Source organism: Lynx rufus, unplaced genomic scaffold (genome assembly GCF_022079265.1).
Source record: "Lynx rufus isolate CCGP_SWC_20201006 ecotype Redwood Valley unplaced genomic scaffold, mLynRuf1.p SCAF_1, whole genome shotgun sequence".
Lineage (NCBI taxonomy): Eukaryota > Metazoa > Chordata > Mammalia > Carnivora > Felidae > Lynx > Lynx rufus.
In genome coordinates, this window is record NW_025814823.1 from 5536509 (window position 1) to 5550250 (window position 13742).

At 44.6% G+C, this 13742-nt stretch overlaps 1 protein-coding gene across 1 annotated transcript in view; it reads left to right on the forward strand.

Annotated features, from left to right (window-relative positions):
* The window catches only part of LOC124508018 (phospholipid-transporting ATPase IB), a 507885-nt gene that overhangs the window by 340102 nt on the left and 154041 nt on the right, over window positions 1–13742 (forward strand). The window contains exons 27-29 of the mRNA XM_047074445.1: window positions 813–887; window positions 8347–8469; window positions 10178–10256. Coding sequence (XP_046930401.1) covers window positions 813–887; window positions 8347–8469; window positions 10178–10256 — 277 coding nt within the window. The remainder of the gene's footprint in view (window positions 1–812; window positions 888–8346; window positions 8470–10177; window positions 10257–13742) is intronic.

The following is a 13742-nucleotide window of genomic DNA, read 5'->3' on the forward strand; positions in this document are numbered from 1 at the left end:
CATTCTTCCATATTCGCTCCCTTCTGAATCAGGGTTTTGTCCATCCTCGCGATGGCTCACCCCTTTTCTGTTGCACTCTCATTGCTGCACATCTTCTCCTGGTTATGCCCGTCTGATGGCTCCTTCTCTAACAGATTTTTATCCCCTGGTATTTTGCTCTGCAGTTGTTTTTATGTCAGTCTTGCTTAATCAATTAGAATTATGGTCTACTTGAAGACATAAATAATCGTCTACATTTTATTTATTTATACACCCATGTTACTCAAGAAGATGATTTGAGCATGTTCCTTTTGTATTACTGTGTTTTGACCTTTGCTGAGGTGGTGGACGTTTGATTGAGGAGGGTCACTATTTTATGAGCTAAGAACATAAGTGACCAACAGAGGAGTTTTTGTTGTTTTTTTATTTATGGTTTTTATCTGTTTGAAAGTCCTACAAAGATAAATCACCTTGATCAAGTCAACTCCATGGGGAAAAAGAACACGAATTCTGAGACTCTTCCAGTCAATGAGAAAGCGTTGCCACGAAACATATTCGATGTAAATGAAATATAAGTTGCTTTTCTGTAAAGATGTACACATTACCTCTTAAAATTGATGTATGCGTTAAATATAAATTTTCCTTAAAATACCAGTACCCGTAATATCGGGAACTTGTTTTTTATGGAAGAACGACCACCACGTCCTGTGGCTCTTTATCCCTCAGCAGCTGTGTCCAGCTGGTGGTCCACATTCCCCCCACTCCTTCTTCAGTGAATGGAAACATTTAGGTCAATATTGATATAAAACTTCTTGAACTTTCTTCTCTTTCAGCTTTGGTTCGCCTTTGTTAATGGATTTTCTGGGCAGATTTTATTTGAACGCTGGTGCATCGGCTTGTACAATGTGGTAAGCATTCCCTATCTCTATCTGATAGCATGCGAAACTTCAGTGACATTCCTTTACTGTTTACGTCTGGGAAGTGTATCTAAGTCAATCATCTGTATACATAGCGGGCAGCACAAATACATCTTTAGAGCCTTTGTTGCTGCGACACATCCCGCAGAAGCCCAAGCTCTCCACACATGGTTTCAATCATAGCAGATCATTCTTGAATAACCCCATGAAATTATTAACCCATATATCTTGATAATAGACCCTTGTTACCTCCTGACTAAATGCCTGCACAACATTTCCATGTTTTTAGCTCAAGTAAAAATTTCTGAGCTACATCTAAGCCTACTCTGCTTCGTAATTTTATTTCTGAATTCTTAAACATAGATAATGCATGTAGAGTATGTAACCCGGTGTCCATTTTGTCCTTCTTAGAAGAGTATCTGTCCCTGTGGGAGAATGTTGTCTTCCACAGCTAGTGCTGCAATAATGAACGCTGACTTCCAGCTCCCGTGGTGAATGATAATCAGCTTGTGTGGTATTTTTCATGATTTTAGAGTTCTTTTTTCATTGCCTCACTAGAGTGGATGCAAAAGCTAGAAAGAAATAGAAACCATAAGCCCAAATGGCGAAGTATAGCTACTTAGCTGTTTGTTTTTCTGGAGGAAGAACCAGGGTGCTGTAGCCTGGTGCTCTAGAGACCCCAGTACGCAACATCGCGAGTTGCGCTTTCCCACTCCTTTTGGACGCTAACTCTGGCATCGCCTGCCCTGTGGGAGTTTATAGTCAGAAACAGCCATCATAGGAAGCTGTAGATGGAGCTTACCAGACATACAGTGTACATTGTGGGGCTGTAAACATTTATACCTTGTATATACATTTTTGGCTGGATGTTCTAGTCATCGGCTCACACAGTCTTTTTTTTTTTCTTCTTTTTCAGTAGCTACCATGGAAGGTTCCAGGTATAAAATGCTGCATATGATAGGTTGCCCCAGCCCTGTGTAGCTTGACGGGATAAGAGGGTCAAATGGGTAGACTAAGCTGCCACTGGGCCTGAGTTCAGATCTTATCTTGGGTTTAAACAGTGTTGGTGAGTTAGTCGGTGTGCTACTAGCTGCTCAGTATGCTGGCACATTTATCGCTAATACGTAGGCTCAAAAGGCAAAGGTGACAGGTGGTGAGAGTGGGGCCGAATCAATGCCCGTTTCTCACCTGTGCTGGAACAGCTGTTCTAACTCACCTACCACATGGATAGCGGCTCAAGGACCTCCCCTCGGACAGATTGCTAACTTTGCAGGACCTAAAACTGTTTGGGGCAGATGAAATTTAGTCTCTGCTCCATAATGATTTAGTGCTGGAAGGGGCCACATCCATGCCCGCATACGGATTTATAAATAGGAAGCTGAGACCCGTGAGACTCTGCTTGAGAGCTAAGGACTGGTGTAGTGTCGCCTGGTTGGATGATGCGTGGAGGTCAGCCCCCCTTTTGTGTTCAGGCCTGAGAGCTGGATTCTTCACTTAGCTGTGTGCAGCCGTGGGCAATTCACATCAATCCAACAAACTTGCGTTGAGGGCCTGCTATGCATAAGATGCTGATTGGCTTGGACAGTGTTGGTCAGAATGTGGTCCTCACACCGCTTAACCAGGATTTGTGTGAAGATGCGGACGCCTGAGCCCCATCAGAGCTTCTCAGAGATAGAACACAAAAGTTTGAACACAGTTTTTTAACGATGGTTGTGCGTATGAAAGGTTACGACCCACGGTGACCTTTGATCCCTAGGGCTGAAGATGTGTTGTGTGCTCTTTGTGTCCCCCAGACTATAGAAAGGAGGATATTGCACTAGAGAAGTAAATTTCAAGGTAAAATGGCCCTGCACATCTGTCACTAAGACCACAGCACAGGTGTTGGAGGGAGCCACCATGCAGAGCTGGGACAGTCAAGGATCTGTGAAGTCAGAGGGGTTCTGGCCTCCAGAAGTTAGTCATGCTGGAAGGGCCAAACCTTTTGAGAACATGGAAGTTTGTCTCCATAGAAATTGTTTTGGTAACTTTTTGGTAAAATTTTTTTTTAATGTTTATTTTTGAGAGAGAGAGAGAGAGAGAGAGAGAGACAGAGCACTATTGGGGGAGGGACAGAGAGAGAGGGAGACACAGAATCCAAAGCAGGCTCCAGGCTCTGAGCTGTCAGCACAGAGCCCGACACGGGGCTCGAACTCACAGACCATGAGACCATGACCTGAGCCAAAGTCGGACGCCCAACCAACTGAGCTACCCAGGCGCCCCTGTTCTGGTAATTTTTGTTTGAAATAAATTGAAACTAAGAGAAATATTGCAAAAAGAGTACAAAGAACTCCTGTATTCACATTCATCGATTATTACCATTTCGCCCTCATTTGCATTTCTCTCTCCTTACACGTGCATATGTGCAAACGCCCGCCGAGGGCACGCATGCACACACCCACAAGCACGCATGTGCACGCACGCACCCCCACAGGCCCTCATGCATACGCACACACCAACACAATTATTTTTGAACCAGTTGAAAATAAGACATCAGGCTTCTTACTGCTTAATGCTTTGGAACACAGTTGCTAAGACCATTCTCTTATATAACCGCAGTATAATGATCAAAATCTAAAATTTAGAATGGATATGGTACTATTCTCTGATCCTTATTAGTTCATATTCCAGTTTTGCCATTGTTGTTCCAATAATGTCCTAGTTAGCAGTTTTTTTTTTCCCCCACTCCTGCCTCAGTGCACAGAGACCCAGTACAAGGGTCTCTGAGTTTGGGACAGTTTGGGACGTCTGAGACGTTCACTAGTGACCCCTGTGTTGGGCTGGATTTCCTCTTTCCATTTTCTCCAAACAGCATTTCTGTCTTACTTTTTCTTCTTCTGTGTATGCTCTTTAGATTTGATTCCCCAGGCCAGCTAAAGTAGCGAGTCATGGTTTATCATAGCAGATTAAATAGCATAAAAACTGACCTGAAACTCTTAAATCTCCCCAAATAATGAACGAATGCCATCCATTGGATTCCCATCATATCTATAGTCAAATTTCTACATCATTTTATTTTATAGTGACAAGAACCACCATGATCCGATGGATTTCAGCTAGATTTCATCTCTTATTTTATTGAGGTAACTCTTAATGTGCTTTAAACTGTTTGAAAAATTATCCTATGTGATCTTATCAAGCCAGCATCATTTGAAGGAAAAAACTATGGGCCAGCCTCATTTGTAAACAGAAATATAAAAATTCTAAATAAATTATCAGCAAATAGAGTTCAAGAGTGTATCAAAAGAGTAAAATATTTGACCAAGTAGGATTTATTTCAGGAATACAGGAGGTTCAAAATTTTTAAATCTTTCTAAATATCAACAAAAGAAAAAAGAAAAACATCCCATCAGTGGATGCTGAGGAAGTATTTGAGGCAAGTCAGCTGCCATTCCCCAGATAAGGACTCTTAAGTAAAATGGGAAAGAAAGAAGCCAATCAACTATAATCCAGACTATTTATTAAAAAAAAAAAAAACAGTAGCATATTACCATAAATGGTAAAATTCTTAAGCTATTTCATTTTAAATAAGAAATTAGTCAGGGATGCCTGAAATCACTATATAATTCAGCACTGGTTTTGGAATTTTCAGCAATTGCCAAGAAAATTTAAAAACTATTACTCGAAAAAAAATGACTTCTGTGCTTATACAAATATGCACACAAAAAGTGGCCTTTTAAATGTGTTCACATATGGCTGTATATCTATAAAACCCCAAACATATCAATAAATACTAGAATTATAAGAGAATTCATAAGGTGACTAGATCCATAACCAGTAACTTCTTTCTATCCTAACAATCGATAGCTTTTTTAACTCTAGCAAGGAGACTTAGAAATGCAAAGGAGTAGTAATTCCTTTCATATACATTGTATAGGAGTAATTTTTATAGTACCAAATAGAAAAAGAAATCCAAAACCTTACTGAAGTATACAAAATAGAGGAGAACAGCTAGCAAGGGATATTATTCTCTTGTATGAGAAGACAGTGTCATAAAAAAAAAAAAACTCCTCTAAATTGATGTATAAATATGTGTATTCCAAATAGAATCCCAGTGATTGGGGCGGGGGGGGGGCGGGGAAGTTGCTCAAAATGATATCGAAGTATAAGTGAAATTAACAAGTACTTGAGAACAAATATGCAGAGTACAAAAAAAGAATCACAAGGGTCAACTTCTTGTCACTAAACATCAGACAATATTGGGGTGCCTGGGTGGCTCAGTTGGTTGAGTGACTGACTTTGGCTCAGGTCGTGATCTCATGGCTCATGAGTTCAAGCCCTGCATCAGGCTCTGTGCTGACAGCTCGGAGCCTGGAGCCTGCTTCGGATTCTGTGTCTCCCTCTCTCTCTGCCCCTCCCCCTCTCACTCTCTGTCTCTCTGTCTCTGTCTCTCTCAAAGAATAAATAAACATTAAAAAAAATTTTTCTTTTAAACTTCAGACAATACTATAAACCTGTTGTAACCAAATCAATATGATCCTTACATGAAACTGCACCAATAAGTTAGAGAATCCAGAAGTAAATTCCAGTTTGGGATCCCAGATCTACAATATGTGAGAATTAAATAAACGTCAAAGGTGCTATTTTAGGAAGAGTTTGGATTAATTGTGTTCTGACAACTGGCTCTCTATTTGGAAAAAATAAAATAAAATTGGATGCCTATCTTATACCACATAGATAAATAAATTCCAGATACATTAAGACTTACATGTGGAAAGTGAAACTGTAAGATTCCTGCAAGAAATTCCTAAAAACTTTGATAACAATAATTGGGCACTCAAAGCTATTCTTGACCATAGAAAACTTAAGCGCTTTTATATGACAAGAGAAACCATAAAGAAAGCCAGGAGACAGTGCATCTGGATTAAAGACAGAGTTGGTATTCTGTTATACTCCAAGTACTCTTAAAAAGTGGATAAACCACAAGTAGAAAATGGACAAAGGACCTGACTAGACCGTTCACAGAATTGCAAACCCAAATGTCCAACAAATATATAAAAACACGCTGACACATGTTGGTAGTCAGGGAAATGTAAGTTTCCTTTTAGGTAAGAATTAATATCTTTAATTTTTTAGCCTGGAGGATATTAAATGTAACACCCAGTGCTGCTGGGGAAGCAGGGACAAGATTACTGTTGTCCTTCATGAAGGGAAAGGTAAATGATTGGAAACTTTTTTGGAAACCACTGAGCAAACATCTTGTAAAATTTAACATGTATCTTTTTACCCTGCAACCCTATTTCTGGGAATCCTTCCCACAGAAATAAAAGATAAAGGTATCTTTGTTATGATACATTATGGACGTTTATTACGTAATGTGTGCGGAAACAAAGGAATACCTATCTGTAGGCGAATGGCTGAAAAAATACGGAGCCTCCGTATTATGAATCACTGTGTGGGGGGGACAAATACTGCTTTAGTGTCAAACCCAGGGGACATGTGAAGCATCCCATGACGTATTGTTTTGTGAGAAAAATACGAAGAAAAATTTGTTTCTATAAAACAGCGAATGGGGGCGCCTGGGTGGCTCCCTCGGTTAAGCGTCCGACTTCGTCTCAGGTCATGATCTCACAGTTTGTGAGTTGGAGCCTTGCATCAAGCCCTGTGCTGACAGCTCAGAGCCTGGAGCCTGCTTCAGATTCTGTGTCTCCCTCTCTCTCTGCCCCTCGCCTGCTCATGCGTGCTCTCTCTCTCTCTCTCTCTCTCAAAAATAAGTAAACATTAAAAAGAATTTAAAAAACAACGACAACAAAGAATGATCTATGTGTGTGGTGTGTTAAAGCAGGGTGAGAATATGATAGGTCCTACTGGGGGGTTGGCCACTGGTGAAGGGGGGACGATGTGAAGTGGGTAGAAAGTCCCGTAAAAAAGGAAAAGAAGCAATAAGGACGGGAACATGAAGCACGCGTGAAAGCACATATAAGCGGAACAACGAGGGTGGGTGGACGTACAGCTGTGCACGGGTTCTGAGATGTTGGCTGGGAGCACCTCCCTTAAACAGATAACTTGTGTTATTGTGAGAGGGCCGAGTGCCAGCCCTCTCGATCCTCTTACCCTTGAAATCTGGAGGAGGTTGAGATCCCCAGGGCCGTTTTCCTTTCTGCTCCAGGGTGAACGAGGATCATGGGAGTTTTGTGGGCCTTATTCCACCACATCTCTGATTGTTTTATCCTAATAGGTTTGGAAAAGGCTTATTTATCTGGACTCGGGCTCCGGGTAGCTGGTGACTCAGAGCTCTCAGAGACACGCATCCAGTTCCCACGGGCTTGAGAGTTTGCTGGGTTTGTGGGCAGGGATTTGCTCGGTGCTGATGCTGAGCAGTGAGTGACCCGGCCTGTGACGTCTTCCCAGAACCACGTAAGAGAATGGCCTTCCTTTCCGGGCTGAAATGGCATGCTGAGTCCCAATTTCTTCTTTAGGATCTGGCTTTCTCTTTCCCAGACACAGTCAGGAGCGTGCCAGTCCCCCGTAGATTACAGGTAAGGGTCGTGGTCTCAGCAGGCACCAGGAGACCCGTTGTCGTGGCAGGTTGCTCTGTCTCCTTCCCAGCCTCGTCTTGTGTCACGTCCTCAGCCAGCCACCGTGCCGGAAGTCTCAGGAGTCCTCACCCCACCCCCGAACGTGCCACCTGTGTTCCTACCTGAAGCTTTGCGAGGGGTGCTCGTTTCACGGGAGTGTTCCCTTCTGCGCCCCTCTCCCCGGCCTCCCTCTTCATCCCGCCAAATCCTGTAGGTCCAATACCTTACAGGTCAGGCACTCTTTGGTCCCAGAACCCTTTCCTGACTTTCCCTTCTCCTTCCCCATCATCTCCCCCACGAGTGGTTTCGCAGAGCACCGACTCGTAGGTGTTTATTTATACGCCGGCTGCCTGCCGCCCGTCTCCAGCCCCGCAGTAGACAGAGCTCCTGCGGGTCAGGGACCTGCTTCTTTTCCTCCTCCTTCTATACATATTCCTGGTGCTTATCACGGCATCTGGCCCATAATTCATTCCCAAGAAATGTCTGTCAGATGAATAAATGGGTGAAGTACTTCGTGCTTCCTGAAATTTGAGTATAAAATCAGGATGGGAAGTTGTAAAATCGCGCCTCGGCGACGCTAACAGGAAGGCACAGCCCCCCACAAAGCCACCGAAACCACCGCTCGCTTGACAAAGGAAGGTAGTTGTTAATTGAACGTGGTTTCTTAGCTAATCAGATATTTATGGTGTTGTGTTTCGCGTCCAGTGCATTCATTTTATGCTGATGGAGTAACAAGTAAAAACGGTCTCTCGTGTATTCTCTTTGTTTGGAGGGTGCCTGGGGAGCTGTGAATCACTGAGGCTCAGGTCTGGACTTGACTGAAAATTAAGTCATCGTTCCGTGGAAGCGAAACACTCGGGAAGGCCTCTTTTAATGGCTCGTTGTTCTCCACACAGATTTTCACAGCGTTGCCACCCTTCACCCTGGGAATCTTCGAGAGGTCTTGCACCCAGGAGAGCATGCTCAGGTTCCCACAGCTCTACAAGATCACCCAGAACGCGGAAGGCTTCAACACAAAGGTAAATGATGCTCGCCCACATTCGTCGCCTCGGAAGCGCGTGAGCGGCGCGCTTCGTCTTCCGGCTCTAGTTACCTGCCTGAGAGGTCAGAGAGAACATTGGAGAAGAGTTGAGGCCCCAGCCCTCTCCGAAGTATAGCCAGCCAGTGAATTCCAGATGCCGAGGCGGAAAGGAAGCTTCCGCGTTGCACGTTCAGTTCCTGTTTGCCGACTCCTTTGCTCTTGTCCCCGTGTGCCTTTGACATTGGTCTGGCCAGCAGCGCCCATGGCCCTGGGTCCTGTGGGATCAGAGACTCCCCTTCCCTTCATAAAGCCCCGCGATGAGGCCGGTGGGGAGCTTCCCTAACGGAGCCTTCTCGCCACCTGTGGCTTGGTTTTTCAGTTAAAAGAAAAGGTTTCTTCGGTCAGTGAGTAAAATTGGCCAGATGTCAACACGGGAATCAAGGCAGTGGTGGGTGTTTCTTTTTCAGACCGGAGAATCAACCAGAAGAGAGAAGGCACCTAGACCTAAGCAGTCCTGCAGAGGGCCGAGCGGAAGCTGGGTTAGGCTAGGTGTTGCCGGGATTCTGCCGTCAAGGCTGGCAAAGGGGACCTCCCAGGGTCTGCCAGTCACAGCTAAGCGGCAGGGTGGTTGAGTCTCACTGGCCAGAAGGGAAGACCTGTGCCTGGTTTGGTGCAGGATGCCTCCTTTGCCATGTTTCTGTCTTAGATTTTTGTGCAGGAGAGGATTAGGGGGTTGAAACAGAGGTTCATTTTAACATTTTAACAGCGGTCAGTTAAAATACAGGACGCTGGTTGTGTGCATGATTTGCTTGGGTAGCCACCGGGGCCTTGGTAAGGGTGACAGAGGGTGAGACTTATTTGCAGACACCTTGAAGATTTTTTTTTTTCTTTTGAGGGGATAGGTGAGGAGGTCAGGGAAAAGGCAGGAAAAAAATGAACTTTTCAAATGGGAAAATCCCATTGTCTTATCATTTTTTTTTCATTATTGTCTGTCTCCCCACCACTACTTAGGATCAAACTATAGGACAGTCCCCGGAACAATCTGTAGATGTTTGAATAAACTCAAGCTGGTGTCAGTATGGTAGTTCGGTCATCTCAGTGGTTAAAGAGATCCTCGAAATGCGTTTATGAAACTCTGGTTTGGAAGAAACTAAACTTTGCGTTCTCTTGTTTGACCTTTCAAGTGTTAAAGAGTTTTAAACGTGCATGATACTAACCAAACTCCTAGAAGTGAGCAAGTTGCACGGGAGGGATTTCAAAAAGCAAAACAAAACAGTGAGAGCGCGGTGTAGGAATCCACATTTAAGGCGTTTTCAGTGTTTTCAAAACATTTCTGTCTCTTGTTAACAATTTTGACCTAATACCCTTCTCTTTCTAGATGATTGTAAAATTGTGTTGTCTTTTTTATGATTACTTAAAGGATTATAATTCATTTTTTTGGATGTGGACAGATTGTATATTGCTCTATGTATATGGCCATATACATTCAGGTCTTTGTAGTAAGGTGATATTATCTGGAGATCATCCAGTCATTTGTACGTAAAAATGAGGAAGTAGGTATTTTTTTTTTAACTTCAAGAATAATACGGTGCTTCTGCAGCAACGCAGCACCCTGCCAGTATCCTTCACAATGAGCCGTCTGTTGAGTTGCACAGAGGTCAAGAGTTGTGGGCAGCTCCTGACTCCCTTGGTTTGTTTTCCCTTAGGTTTTCTGGGGTCACTGCATCAACGCCTTGGTCCACTCCCTCATCCTCTTCTGGTTTCCCATGAAGGCGCTGGAGCATGGTAACAGCTTCATGACCTCAACTGTCAGCAAGTAGCTCTGTGGTCCCCCTGGTGCCAGTTGTTCACGATTTCCCCCCCCCCCCCCGGTTCTGCAGACCTAGAGATCACAAGAACACATTTTAGAAGAAAAACATACCTAAAATCTAATGAGAGCGAGGGCTCAGGTTTATAGCTTGTAGGTTTCATCCATTCTGGCTCCGAGAGCCCGTTTTCTTTCCAGTTGCCTGGAGAGTTTAAATGCTAGGAATTCTAAACTTTATTTTTAATAACGTTTGAGGCGAGGATCTCGAAGCAAAGCACGGCACTGTAATGAAACATCGATGCCTCCCGTCCACGAGTTTGACATTTTCGGTTAATTACTTGGGCTTTCGTTTTCCACCCTCACGGACCTATATGCAGAGTAACTCAAATCTCGTGAGAGCCTAACCTCACACCCCATTTCCTGAAAGAGTTGCCTTTCCTTGACATACACGTTTCAAGCAAACTGTTAAGGTTCGAGGACTGATTCTCTCGACTGGGCTTAGTCCTCCCTCCAGCTGGAAGAGGGCATGTGAGAAATGCAGCTGACTCAATATATCCAAAATGTTTCCTCCTAAGGAGAGACACATCTTTTAGTCCCAGAAAAGGAAAATGTATCATGAGAATGCTTCTCTTTCATCCCTGTCAAATAGTAATAATCCCCCGGGGAAAAATTACTGCAAATGTTGACTAGACAAGGCCTTTTATTGTTCAGAGAACCAAAGAATATAAAGCCTACAAGCCTCTTTGTTTCTGTGTCAATGTGTTTTGTGCTTCAAACAGAAATGATTCATCCTCGCTGATAGTCTTTAGCCTATTAAATACTGACAGTTGGAGAAAATGCATGCACAGCCAATTTATTATACCCTATGACCTGTTCTCTGAGTCTCATCAGACCTCCTTGTCCTGGAAGGGTCCCTAAGTCTCCAGATCAGAAAATAAAAAGTCCTGTTTCCAGACCCACCCCCACAAGGGACATTCTAGCAGAATCGTGTCCTTTTAACTCTAAAGCTTTCCTGTGATTCATTTTTACTCAGAGTAGATCTTCACATATTTTGAATGAGCAGGGGTTCCAAAGAGTGCTGAATGTGGTTTGTTGTAGAAGCCCTGCCAATTTGGTGATAGAAGCAGCCATCACTGTGTCAGGACGGACTGGCAATGGGAAGCAATGGGAACAATTTGGGGGGGGGGGGCGCCTGGGTGGCTCAGTTGGTCAAGCATCCGACCCTTGATTTGGGCTCAGGTCATGACCTTGCGGTTTGTGAGATCGAGCCCCACGTCAGGCTCTGAATGGACAGCATGGGGCCTACTTGGGATTCCCTTTCTCCCTCCCTCCCTCTGGCCCTCCTCTCTCTCTCTCTCTCTCTCTCTCTCTCTCTCTCTCTCTCAAAATAAATAAATAGTAAAAACAAACAAGCAAACAATTTTGGCAGTTGTCCCCTTGGCCCACACGCAGGGAGACACAGGGAATGGTGTGGACTGAGCACAATGGCTATCTCCAGGCCCCTTCCCCTTCTTATCGAGACGTTGCACTCTGGTCCTAACTCCAAAGTGCTTGCCTTGGGACTCTCAGAAGATTTGTAAGATGGTCATTTGCTTGTCTGCTTCCAAAAGAACTAATGTGGCCCATTCTGTGGTAGGGGCAGGGGTTTTCCAATCCTAGAGTTATGATTATGTGCTTTGAGCTTGTGGCTTGTGGTTTGTGGCAGAATTGTTACAGTCAAGCTATAGTCCATTATGTAGATCTATTCGTTCACCTCGCGCAGCCTGTGTTGAAAAGCAGACAGACTCCCGAAAAGTCACTTTACCTGAGAGATAACACCAGACGAATTTCAGGTTCGTTTCTGCCGCCCTGTCTGCTTCCCTCAAATTTGGCAGTTTGCCTAACAGCCAGCCGATAACATGAGTTTTTCCAGTTTGTGTTATCATCACCAATGCCATTATTTCATTGTGTTCAGTAAGCCCGCAGCATGGGGTTTTCTTTTCATTGTGTTGTAAACATGAACCTATTGAGTGAACCTGTGTAAGACAAAATAAATTGCAAATATTAAGTATGTTTGGCAGAGAATTGTAGGAGACCATTGGAGTTCTTGTTCATCAGTTGACTTCCTCTAACAAATGAATATTTTAGAATGAATTTCTTAATTCTCACGATTAATGGGTAGCAAAAATGGTTGTACTGTTGCTCTTTAACCTCATTCCCGTGATGCTGACGTCCAAGGCACTGTGGTGGATGATGAGGGTGACAGGTAAATAAATCAACGTGGGTCTTACCATCAAAGAGTTTGTAGTCTGATAAGGGAGACTGGATTCACACGTGGAAGCTTCTAGTACAAAGTAGAATATTATTGCCTCAAGTAAAATACACCTGGCGTGCTATGGGATTTTAGAGGGCTGAGAGAGAAATGCCTTTCATTTGGAATTGCTAGTGACCTGTTAGAGAGGACAATATTTAGGTTTAGCCTGAAAGTCCAAGCAGGATCGAGACATGTAGGCATGAAAGGAAGAGCCGGATACAGTGGGGAATTTCAGGGCTGATGTGGAAAGCTTCGAGGAGCTGATCCCTTCAAGGGTAGAAGACCAGAAAAGGTTTGAGAAGGTGGGTGAAAGCCGGACGGCACAGGGCTTTGCATGCGAGGTGAAGAAGTTGGGACTAAAGATGTTAAGTGAAGAGTCACGTAGAATTTAGATCAAGGAGAGTGTTGTGATCAGAGCAATCTGGGGGGGGGGGGGGGACGAACGTGTGATGTCAGATAAGGTGAATGGTAGGAGGAAAACCACTTGTGTCTCCAGGCATCGCAGGGAGCGTTTCAGCAGAGTTAAACCCAGGAAATGGGAATGTGTTTAAGGAGGAGGGAGCATGTGTTGAGAACTTCTGTATTCAGCAGAACCATGGCGTCTCTCTGATGTGCCCTGACCCTGAGAGTGCGCAGATATAAATTCCGCCTCTCTTACCTTTGGCGTCTTGCAGAAGGTGGGAGCCGATGACCAGCAAGCACGTAGGGAACTGCTGAATGGCCAGAGTGCTGAGTGCTACGGGGACACAGCCTAGTCTAGTGGGTCGAGGAAAAGGCTTCTCCAAAGAAATGACATTCATGTTTTTGGAAGTTGAGGAGGGGGTGGCCAAGTGGGGCAGGGGAGGTGTGGGGGAAGGTGGGGAGAAAGAGCATCCCTGGCCCAACCAGGCAAGGCCGCGAGCACCCGCACAGGCCGTGGACGGTATTTACCGGTGTGGGAGCCGGGGAGGGGGCGGGGACCTGGACTGCAGACTCTGTCCAGCCTCCGATGAGCATTTCAGGATGCTGGACAGTAAATGTCAGTAACCTCCCCTCCCTGTCTCCCAATCCTAATGCAACGATAATAGACCGAAGCACGTCTTCACGTATTTCCAGTGTTCCCTCCGGGGTCAGCAACAGCACCCACGGTCGAGACAGCTACAGCACAGAGGCGGCGGGAGTGGCTGGAAAG